Source organism: Rhinolophus ferrumequinum, chromosome 20 (genome assembly GCF_004115265.2).
Source record: "Rhinolophus ferrumequinum isolate MPI-CBG mRhiFer1 chromosome 20, mRhiFer1_v1.p, whole genome shotgun sequence".
Lineage (NCBI taxonomy): Eukaryota > Metazoa > Chordata > Mammalia > Chiroptera > Rhinolophidae > Rhinolophus > Rhinolophus ferrumequinum.
Window position 1 is genome coordinate 20,722,745 of NC_046303.1, and position 12,186 is coordinate 20,734,930.

At 36.4% G+C, this 12,186-nt stretch overlaps 1 protein-coding gene across 1 annotated transcript in view; it reads right to left on the reverse strand.

Annotated features, from left to right (window-relative positions):
* The window catches only part of HDAC9 (histone deacetylase 9), a 664,661-nt gene that overhangs the window by 248,689 nt on the left and 403,786 nt on the right, over positions 1-12,186 (reverse strand). Inside the window, exons 14-15 of the mRNA XM_033088745.1 lie at positions 7,248-7,428; positions 261-394 (exon numbers count right to left, since the gene is read on the reverse strand). Of these exons, the coding sequence (XP_032944636.1) occupies positions 261-394; positions 7,248-7,428 (315 nt within the window). The remainder of the gene's footprint in view (positions 1-260; positions 395-7,247; positions 7,429-12,186) is intronic.

Here is a 12,186-nt window from a genome sequence, read left to right on the forward strand (position 1 = left end):
ACATGCTGCAATAATAGTGCACACACACATCAGGCAGCTGCTTTTTCAGTCCATCAGACCATCAACACTGACTAAGTACCTACTATGTGTCCAACCCAGAGTCAGATCCTAAGTTCTGTGCTACTAGTGCCTACGACGGCTCATCAATCATGGTGTTTGTGCTACAGAGTTAACATTTTTGTACAACTACTCAAATGAATACTGGCCTCTTTACATGATTTATTTAAGTAAGTAAAAGAGTGTGGCCAATTCAGGATTACCTCACATTTACTCAGCAGCCCAGTTTCTTGCAGCCGTGACCAGATGCTCTGTATTCGTCCAGCATGCTCAGGGTGGGTGGTGGAATTGCCACAAATGCACTGGTGTTTCAGCATCAGAGGGTCATAGGCAATTCCTTCAGGACAAAGAAAATAGCACACACCGCTGAGTAACGATACAAGTTAGACGACAATATGATTACTCAAAACAAGGCTTTCTTTTTAAAATAAATTTACAAATAGAGAAATAATACATAACCACAAATTCCCAGGAGCACATAAGAGCTATTTAGTCCTGTATAATTGTGTGTGTGTGTGTGTGTGTGTGTGTGTGTGTGTGTGTCAGGGGTGCCAAAAAAATGAATACACGCGACTTGTTTTCATCTTTTTTTTTTTTAATTTTATTGGGGAAGGGGAACAGGACTTTATTGGGGAACAGTGTGTACTTCCAGGCCTTTCTTCCAAGTCAAGTTGTTGTCCTTTCAATCTTAGTTGTGGAGGGCGCAGCTCAGCTCCAGGTCCAGTTGCCGTTGCTAGTTGCAGGGGGTGCAGCCCACCATCCCTTGCGGGAGTCAAACCAGCAGCCTTGTGGTTGAGAGGACACATTCCAACCAACTGAGCCATCCGGGAGGCAGCTCAGTTCAAGGTGATGTGTTCAGTCTTAGTTGCAGGGGGCGGAGCCCACCACCCCTTGCGGGACTCGAGGAGTTGAACCCGCAACCTTGTGGTTGAGAGCCCACTGGCCCATGTGGGAATCGAACCGGAAGCCTTCGGAGTTAGGAGCATGGAGCTCTAACTGCCTGAGCCACCGGGGCAGCCCCTTGTTTTCATCTTGTGTTATCGGTATATATTGAGTATTACAATTTTAATACAGTTTTTTTCCTTTCTTAAAGTATGTATACATTTTTTTTTTGGTGCACTCTGTAAACATGCGAAAAAAATCAACCCACGGATTAATCAGTACTCAGACCCTACCTTGGTAAATCTTTAAAGTCCATGAACATAGTAATATTTTAAGAAACTTTAATTTTAAGAAAGTTTAATTAATGAATGCATTTTATTCTCCCTTTGGCTTAAGAGTATGCTGGAAGACTGTTAAGAGGAGGAAATATTTATCTCTGAGTGTATTAAAATCACACTGAAGAATGCCATATGTATTTTGAAACCATGTGGTAAACTTATGTCTAAACAATATATCATTTTGCTGGTCCAAATAATATCCATTCTTAAGACTCACATGCCTTCAAAATCCATTCCTAGATCCGACTCTCCCATTTTCATCCTCAGTGCTGAGCTTTCTCCTGAGCAGTACACTTGCACACTGTCTATTCAACTGACTACTCAAAATCTTCATTTGGATGTCTCATACTTTTCACAAAGTGAGAATGTCTCAGATTTGAGTCCATGATCTTAAACCACACACAGTGTTCCTCATTTCAGTACAGGACACTGTGAACCATCATTGCTCATATGAGAAATCAGTGTCCTCGAGACTCCCTATCCAAGGAACCAACAAGCAGTGTCTATTTTCCCTCCAAAATACACCTTGAATCACTCACTTCTTATCTCCAATGCCTAAACCATACCCAATCCAAGGTAAGTTTATCTCTCATCTGAACTCCTGAGATAGACTTGTAACTGGCTACCTGACTTTCGCTCTATTCCATCTGTCATGCACTAGTACAATAGCTCCTTTTGCTTAAATCCTTTGACTGCACTGATGAGATTACATAACCTCCAGGTCAGTATACACTGGCCCCTCCCCTTCTCTCCAGCTTCGTCTCATACACCTCCTTCTCTTGATGTCTATTTCTCCCACAAAGGCTTACCTTCCATTCTACAAAAGGACCAAAACCATACCAGCCTTGGGATCTTCATACATGCTGTTCCACCTATGCCAAAAATTCTCCCTTCCAGCCCTCATTTGGCTAATCCTTATTCATTCTTCAAGGCTGTTTTAATGTCACTTCCTCGACAAAGCATTCCTTGAGATCTCTAAATTAGGTCTCCCACTGTATGCTTTCTTGGCATCTTCTGTATCTTCTTCAGAGCATTTATCACTATTATGTAATTGTACAATCTTGTTAACTGTACATTTCTTCACTATCTGGTAAGATCTATGAAAGCAGACTAGAGTTGTATTGTTTACCTCTGAACTCTTAGTGTCTATTAACATGCCGGGAATATAGTATTTTTAATGAATAAATGAAAAACATAAATAAATGAATAGATTCAAGAACTAGGTCAGAAATTTCCCTTATAAAGACTTCCTCGATGAACCTAACTGGTACATATCCTTGAACTCATGAAGTTTTTGTAGCCTTACTTCAATAATAAGACAGTATCTTTTATTTCGTATGTCTTATCTTCCTATTGACAAGTACATCTAATACAGGCTTTTATTTTATTCAGCTTTGTTCTACATGGCATTTTGCAAAAAAAAATGAGATGAATAAATATTTTAAAATAAAGTCAAAATGAAGACATGATGGAAGGCAGAAAGGAAAACAGGAAGGCATAAAAAGTAACATTCAAAATATAAAGCTATATAGGACATGTCTTCACAATTCCGATATATGAAGAATTTACTCTCATTTTGAAAACATATTCTTCAAGAGTAGAGATTCTAATCAATAAGTTGCTTAATGTTTTCACTATTTCATGTCTTGACATATCTAACTTTACCCCATAGTAATTGTTCCTCCTTTAACAACATTTCTCTATAAACCACTGCCAAAAAAATTATGAAACAGGTTATAGTAGCTGGAAGTTGTTGCCAAGTATCTGGAGATTATAATACAAAGTCTAGGAGCTCTTGGAAAGACATTTGAATTTAAGGGGAAATAAATAAAGTCTGGAACCCTAAACCTCCACTTACTCATCTTAATGATGTAGCAATGAGGTGTTAACAGGTAGACTGCAAGGTGAGATTTTAACCTCATCCTTCATCTCCTTTCCTTTCCTATTTCTCTTTCTTTCTTCTCTTTTCTTCTTTCTTTTTTTTTTTTTTCTCTCTCAGAAACAAAGACTTATAGGGTGAGAAACAATCCTGCTCTTCTCTTTGGGATTCATATGGAATTCTACTTTTCTTTGACCCTTTCTGCCCCACTGGTTACTACTTGCGACATAAACCAATGGATCAATCTCTCTCTTGATCAATGAGACAAGAGTTAAAATTAGGATTGGGGAAAATACACAAGAGCCTTAACATAAAGTCTTTACTTGCATTTTAAATCCTAGTAGTTCATTTTCTACAAAAAAAAAAAAAAAAAGTCAGAAATTTTTTATATATTTTTTTGGATTAGCTTAGATTTTGTGCTTTCTGTGGCTTTCAGTTTTATTAAATGAGGTAAGTAGTTGAAGCACCTGAATTATTTTTAACGGCTTTCACAAATGTTGGTTTACTGTGAGCACTGATTCTATTTCACATTACACTGAATAAAGACACAATGTTACAAAGAAATAATTTACTCACAGATTACATAAAGTAACAACCCAGTGTTGGGAGAAAGAAGGCCTTAAATTGTACTGGGTCATAGGAAAGATAAAGCCAATCAAATTTATTTGCCATTAAATTCTTCATTCAATGAAACCGATGTGGCACAAACAAGCACAATTATGCCATTACTGTCAATGTCCCGTTGTGAAGGCATGGCCAAGCCTGGTCTCTGTTAGGAACAACTGAGTAGAAGAGATGCCTAAGATAAAATACATTGCCCTTCCCTTAGTTATCAGAGCACATACGAGTATACATGCCACGCTTTGGCTTTAAACAGAATGAAAAAAGCATCTCTTAAATCAATATTATTACTCAAATTTCAGTATAACATCAAATCTATTTGCATATGTGGCAACCTGACTCTACAGCACACATTCTTCATTGTACTAAGGCAGCTGTACCACATGCTCTGCCTGTCTGTCCTAGAAATACCTGCATCTGGGCTCTCTATAGGATCACGAGGCGGTAGCTACATATCAGTCTCTCTTTCTTGATCCATTCAAGTCCTCACAGGAAACGGACTAGCAACTTCCTCTTTCAACAACTGACTGAACTCAGACAACATTTTCCTCTTGTAACATTGTTCCTTCCAAAGGTAGGGAGGTGTGGCTGCTCCAGTTGGCTGCTGAGAATCCACATGGAGGGTAAAGGTTTGAATGGTGTGCCTTGAAAATTATGTGAGTTTAATATTAAATAACTTTTAAGTTGTGCCAAAAAGTATAGTTCTTACAGAATGCACAGAAGCAAATTTCCTACCTTTACAATGTATTTGTTTTTCCTTCCTACTTTTTAGTGAGATTGTCTTTTGGAAAAAAAAACTTAAATATTCCCAAAGAACATACTTGAAAGTCACTTATGATTTTTTTTAATGTATCTATAACAAATAGATATTAGAGTCAAAAAAAGGAGTTTAATGCCTAAAAATATTTGTTTTCACATACTACAATGAAAGCCTTAACAGTTCACCTCTAAAATCAAGATCATTAGAAATACTAAAATAAGTTTTGAGATCATGTGGATTATAAGAGTAAGCAGGTTTCAGGGGACATTTAAGTTTGGATTAAAACCAGAGTATGTGAAGGAGTAAAGTAAAAACTGTGCATTTCATTTCTTTCGGAGGTGTAAAAATACTAAATAAAAGTTACCAACCGAATATGTTTTTAATCCCAAAGACAGTGGAAGGGCTTTTAGCTGAGAAATAAATTACATACTATGAATGATTTTAAAAAAAAAATTTACTGAGCCTTTTTATTGTAAGAATTCAAATGTTAGGATGTAACATTTTTAAGGTAAAATCATATAATAAGCAGGTTTTTCTCCATTAAAGTATATAACCTTGAAATCACTTATTTACCCCTTAACCAGAATAATTAAAAAGTAACTTTTACTTTCCATGTTTTTAGATTTGAACTAGTAAATACATAAGTGTTTGTGACGATATTTATATACATACACTATACAAAATTATTTGTTGATTCAACTAAAATTTATTGAATGCCTATTAAGTACAAAATCTAGTGTTTTTTTAATATAAGTTTATATAATCTCTCATTTAGGTAAGAAATGTGCCTCATCAAGTCCATTAAATATGAAAATAATCTCACATTAATTTCTATGTTTGGGTTTGAAGTATAAACTCTGACAAATGCTAGGCTGCTGACATTAAGAGAAATAAATTAATCTGAAATGACCAGTCTTTATATTGAATGATTAGGTTATATTTATGGCATGCTTCTGTTATTAGGTTTGCAATTTCCCCTTTCACCTGGATTCGGCTAAGATCTAAAAACCCTGTGCATTTGGCAATGCTGTTTCTCAAACTTGCAGGATCCTTCTAATATTCAAGAGTTCTTGCTTCATTCATATTGAAGGAACATATGAAAGCAGAGGAAACCAAAGCATGTCAGGAAAGAGCCTCTCTACTTAACTAAAAAAAGAAACTATCAACAGGATTATTAGAAAGGCAGGCAGCGGCATATGTGGGAACAGTATCGCAAAACTTTAGGTAAGCTCACTTTTAAATTAAGGAAATGATTCTGAGTGAATGGAATTGGCCTTTTGATAGGATGGTTGTGACTCTGTGCTCTCTGAAAACTTATGGCTGAATAAAAACCGCTTTAAGGAGAAAGAATTGAGAAGTATGTGATTCTTAAAGGCTATGCTCTGACTACCTACAAAAAGCACTCCTCTCCATCACATTTCTAGCTTTGAGCAAAAACTCCTGAAGCTCAGGGATAGAGCCAGGCATGATTGATCCAAGCGGCCTCTGCAACCGGTCTGCAGTCCTGGGTCGTCTGGGATACTGGGGCAGGTTTGCTCTGCTCCACGAAACAGAGGGATCAGAGGCAGTGGCTAATGTGGTAAAAGAAATACATCCAAATATACCCAGCCTGTAGCTCCTAGTTTGGAATGTTGGCCTGTGGTATAACACATTGTAAAAAGTAGCTCCGATGCATACTTTTTAAAGATGTCTGTCAAAGTTAAATAACTCGGCCATTTCATTCATTGATTTCTAAATAAAAGATGGTATCACGGCTTAGGAATGTGATTTCAGAAAAAATATGTTAACTTTTCCAAGCATAAAGAGTTGCAGGAGGTCACAGAAGTCACAAAAACAAACTCTGAATCTTGAAAATTGATTCAAGTATAAATCAGATAACCTATGAGAGCCTCTGGGGAAGGTACATACGGATTCTCCCCTTGCTGCATCCAAGTTATGAGTACCTTAGAGCTGCAATATCTTTTATTTGATGAGCCACAGTTTGAGAGCATGGAACAAGAACGGGGTCCAACAGATAGAAAGAAGTATTTACAGCACAGTTCCTTTGTAGAGGGAATAGGACCCCTGTTTTGTGTGTTCCAGACTTGACCTTCCTCTGACCTTGGAACTATCTGGTTTGTTTTCCTCTGTAGCCAGGTTGTTAAATATCAAACACAGATGTAAGCAACGGAATCGGTTGGCCAAATAGTCTACCCAGAGGTGCCATAATGAATGGAAATGGAACTAACGTATGTAGAATTAAGCCAGGCTTGCTTGGCACAATTGTGTCTCACGAGCCATTTGGATAGGAAATCAGAAGAAAACAATTAAAACAAAACAAGTAAAACAAACTGGGGGAGGGACACTCTTTAGATTCAAACGAAGCTGAGCATTATACATTTCCTAGTGGCCAGGACTACCAAAAGGAAGAGACTGAGGAACACTGTTAAAAAATAGAGGGATTTTTGTTTCCAAAAGGGACCAATGCACCTGTTGATGTGTTTTCCAGGCCCGTGAATGATAACAATTTATGAGGCTATTAATGCTAAGCCCAAGATTTATCAGATGTGCTGTTTGTCTTGTGGCCAATATAACCTCATAAAATGTAGGTTGCACTGGGTTAAAATGGAGCGTTCTGCTATTGGAGTTATTCAGAGCATTTAAATCAGTTAATCCTACAAGAACGGTACATTTAGCCTGCCTATTAGGGAGAGTCTTTAGGGATTCCTACCAGTTGCAGAGCCAGGCTGGAGGGGGTGGTCCATCACTGGGTGATGCAAAATGGAGGCAGCAGGGGAAGAATGAGTCCTGGAGACATGATGATGTTTTTCTAATCCATCCATGCCAACCACAGCCAGCTGAGCTTGGCACACCGAGAGTGCACGTGTGTGCTGGGGTTCCAGGAAGGGCTGCTGCCAAGAAAAGAGCACAGGAGAAAGAAATGTGAGACAAGCACTGAGGAAGACACTGAGAATGACATGTCAACAAATTAAGTTCATCAGGTCAGCGACATAATAAACGTTGTGAAGGAAAAAGGAAAAAAAAAATAGAGAAAGGGGGAGAAAAAACAAGATCTAGTCAATAAATCCATTCAACAGATGTTTTCACACTGACAGCCAGGGCCTGCCTGCCTGGCTAAGGAGGAGGTGATGGCAGGAGGCCTGTCAGTTTGAACTGATTGAAAGAAACAGACCTTTAACCTCAAAAAAAACATCGACTTAGCCTCATTTCCTACCTTGGTACCAACGTTCTAAATACAGCCCCAGAATTCTTGTAACACAAAGTGGGAGAACAACTCATTTGCTTTCAAACTGCCAATGAGGCTCTATTCTGAAAAATGCATCTTGATTTTGTTTCAGTAACATTGTTAATGAAATGTGTGAGATCCTAACAATTACCAATTAAAGGAATATATCTTGACACACCTTTCAGTCTTCTTATCATGGTGTAGGGTAATGAATTTTTCATAGGTTGTATGGTATAATCTCAATGCTATAAAAATTATTAGTTTCTTTTACAGAGTAGTAAATATATCTCAGTGATTGAACAGTGTTGTCGTTCTGCATACTTCTGAAGTTACTGAATCAAAGAACCAGAGTTTGGAAGCTTCTGGAAGATTCACTTAGTCTATTCCTTTGTCTCAAGAAAAGACAATTTCTAAAACTCAGATAAGCAGCTAATTTTAACTATCAATACTACACAGTGAATATTTCCTCTCTCTTCAACATCACGGAATTCATTAACTTTGTCTTGTTTTCTTTTTATGTTTCTTTCATTTTTAACATGGAAAATAGGTGAATAGTGATACAAAAGGTGATCATCACATGTTTTGGATGAGGAAACTGATACTCCAAAAAGTTACCAAAGTCTTTTAAATACAAGTCTAATTCCTATAATTTTAAAAATGCACATACCCTTCTGCTTTCATCTACCTGGCTAGCATTTACTTTCAAGACTTGATGCAAACGTCACCTGTCCTTCATGAGACCTTGCTGTAAACTTCCTGCTAGGTTAGGTATTCCCCTAACACCCAACATATGCTATTATGCCGTACTCATCTTGTGTTTCTGGCACGAGGCTCGGTGTTACAAATTACTGTGTACAAATTACTCACTGAGAATGTTAACAAATCTACATACAATACAACTGTACTCAATGCATATTAATTCGATTTATGTCATTGTACTTTTCTCCATATATGAGTTATTGGTACATATAAAGAAAAGAGTTATAATTATAAGAATATATTTAGTTATAGATCATAGGCAGAGATTTCGCAATTTAGAAAAATATTAAGAATTATTTAAAATTAGCTTTACGTAGGTTGTAATTAATGTATACGTTATTACTTCTGAATTGATCTGCAGAATAACTGAACTGTCAATCAACTGGAAGGCATCTGTCACGTACTCAGGCTTTGGGCATTTGCTCTGATGATTAGGACAGCTTGCTCAAGATCTCGTTCTAGTTATAATAGTTTTAACACTTTTACAAGAGTCTAAATCTCGTTTTATTGATTGTCTCCATATCAAATTCCCTGAGGATACACCAGTAAGATTAACACAGTCCCTCTTCTCATAGGTCTTACAAGCAGAGAGAATACAAATATATAATTATGACTGTGGGAGTTTTCTTTCAGGAAAAGGCAGCTTTTCTGCATATTATCTAAAACACATGGGTAAATATGTATCTGAATGACTGTAATATCCATTCCTGTCTCTTCCCACTGTAATCTCCTTTTTAACCATCATCTAAACAAATGCAAAAAGCCTCTAACTGATCACTATTCCTTCCTGCAAGAATTTTCTTCTTGGAGTTCCCCCCTCCCACCTCTCGGAAGGAAAAAATTGACATAATAGTCCCTGAAGGTAAACCAAACTTTGAAGAACCTCCTCAGCCTGTCATTTGGTCTCCCCTTCACCTGAGACCAACCTGCATCTTCAACCTTAGAGCTATTCCTTTTCTAGGTTCTAGCCAAAATATCCATCTACTGCATAACAAATATCACCTGAGGGTTGCATTACTATTTTCATAAACCCTGGACACTTTTGCCTTTTTGGTCCCCTTCCTCCATTAAAAAAAAAAAAAAAAAAAAAAAAAAAAAAAGTAAAAATTACATTTTATGCTTCATTGGCATACACTGGATTCATTACTGCATGTTCATTATTATAATATTTATTTACTTCTGATCAAAAATTAAAATTTAAAATGTTTTGTGGGGCACTGAAAGTATTCTGGGCTCTGGGCGCAGTGTTTACACTGCATCTAATGGTTCTGTTGGCCTGATGATCCATGCTTCGGCCAATCTGTTTTTTTCGTATCACACCCTCTAGGTGTGTCTATGAAACTGCACATTTAGTATTTATACACATCCTCAAAGGTCCCCTTTATATTTTACATAGAACCTTCTATGAGGTTCCACATTAAATCTGTTTTCACTTTCCATTAAATTCCCATCACACTGTTTTGCTCTCCTTTTCGCTGTCATCATCTTTTCTGTATTAGACTTACTGCATGCAGTAACCACTTACTGAATTCATATTTGGTACCAAACACATCATTGGTATGGTGAGCCTTTTTTATGTTGTCTAGTGAGAACACAGATAAATATTTCTAAGAAAAACATAATTATGAATATAATGAGCGCTGCATAGGAAAACCGCAGAACGTCATGAAAAACCATGAAGAAGAACCTGATGTAGAGGTTGCGGGAATTTCCATCTAAGAAAGTGATGTTTAATTTGAGATGTGAAGGAAAAATTGAATTAGCCAGGGGAAGAGTGCGGGGAAGCTCTAGATACATTGTGTGTGTCTGTGCGTCTGTGTGTGTGTGTGCGCATATGAAATTATCTTTCCATATATAATACTGAAAGATGTTTAAACCAGAGGCTGCATCTAACTCATCTGCGAACTTATTTTCTGCTGCATTTTATATCGTTTCTTATGCTTTCTCAAAGCGATATAATTAGTTGAGCATTAAGAATAATTTGGAAATTAAAGGTCACATTCTTTTTCAATAACATAACCATGTTCTAGCTGCCTAGGGCTACTGAATGTTTTCTCTCTCAACAAACAGCTCAACACTATTAGTGCTTCATATTAATAACAACAAAGTCTTCCTTCTTTCTTCATAGTGCATATTTATCGCTTTAGTTGGGCTTCACAATAACCCTTTGAGATAATGTAATCACAGTTTGCTAATTGATAAGCATGATACAAATGTTATACTTTAACACAGAACTTCACAACCAGGTAAGCAAAATACTACATATCCAATTTCTATTAGGAATACGGCAAGAGAGAAATCACTACTTATTCAATAGCAGTTATCTATTGATCATATATAAGTGTCCATCCACTATCTATTGTGCACGCAGAATGAAACAGATCCTATGCTGGACTGTATAGAAAGGAAAGTGAATTAAGCATGGCTCCTGATCTGGTGGGTTGACAACCCAAATTCAAGCACTTTCTCCCTAGTTAGTAAGTTTCATAAGGGTATGAGCTTTGCCCACTGACTCATATATTCCCATGCAGTGTTTCACACATAGTAGGTGCTAAAATATACATATATATATATATATATAGATATATATACTGAATAAATAAATGAATAGAAAGGAGATACACAGTCATCCTTAAGATCTCACTATAAAAATGAGATAAAACAAGAAAGCATATTATGAGCAATCATAATATAAAAGAACCAAGGAATGGCTAATGAAAAATATAGGAAAATAGAAATTAGACAAAAAAAATTATCAAAGGACAATGCTCTGAAATTATTTCGTATTAGAGCCAAGAGATAATGAAGGAAATGAGTGATTTGAGGATTGTTTTTTCTTCGTACTTTTATGTGGTTTCCAAATTTCCTGCATATCACCTATATTAAAACTTTAAAATGGTAAATGTTATTTAAAAGAAACAGTTGAACCTTTTAAACACTTCATTAGGACAGATTCAGAATCATTAGACCTAAGAGCAGACATGAGTCAAATATTTTTTAACCTTCTGCTAAGAAAAGGACTATAGAATTGAGAAGGGTTTATTCACTTTTAAGAGTGAATAAGTATACGCTTTTACAAATTATGGTTTTAATGTATTGGTCAAATCTTAACAATTCAGTAAGGTACATATTGTTATGGTGCATAGCAGTCACCAAAGTATCACAAAATGGTAGGCCACTTTTATTTCAGATGGATATTACTCCTCACCAATAAAAAGCACCCATCTTGAGGTTTAAAGTTGAGATAATGTTGTTCTGTTAGAGCTGGAATTGAAGTATTTCACTAAAACTTTTTTTTTCTATTAGAAAATTTAAGGAGCATTTTGACCACAGTTATTTTCCATACTTCTAACAAATACAAAAGTGCATGTTTCTCTCTTTCATTGTCCGAAAAACCAATTGTCCAATAGTTCAGAACCTATTGTTATTAAAAATTAGATGGCTACCCACATTACCCTTTCATCTATTGAGTGCCATTGGAAAATGTGTTATCCCATTAAGTAAATAATAAACATACCCTCCACCCAGAAAAGCACTTTTTATTCAAATATCTTATAAATATACAATATTGAGCCTGTTCCCTATGCATACATGAGTCTTTCTTTTTTTCAGGTGATTTAATTGGGGGCTTTTTTTTGATTGGTTACTTTGCCAAACAGTCATT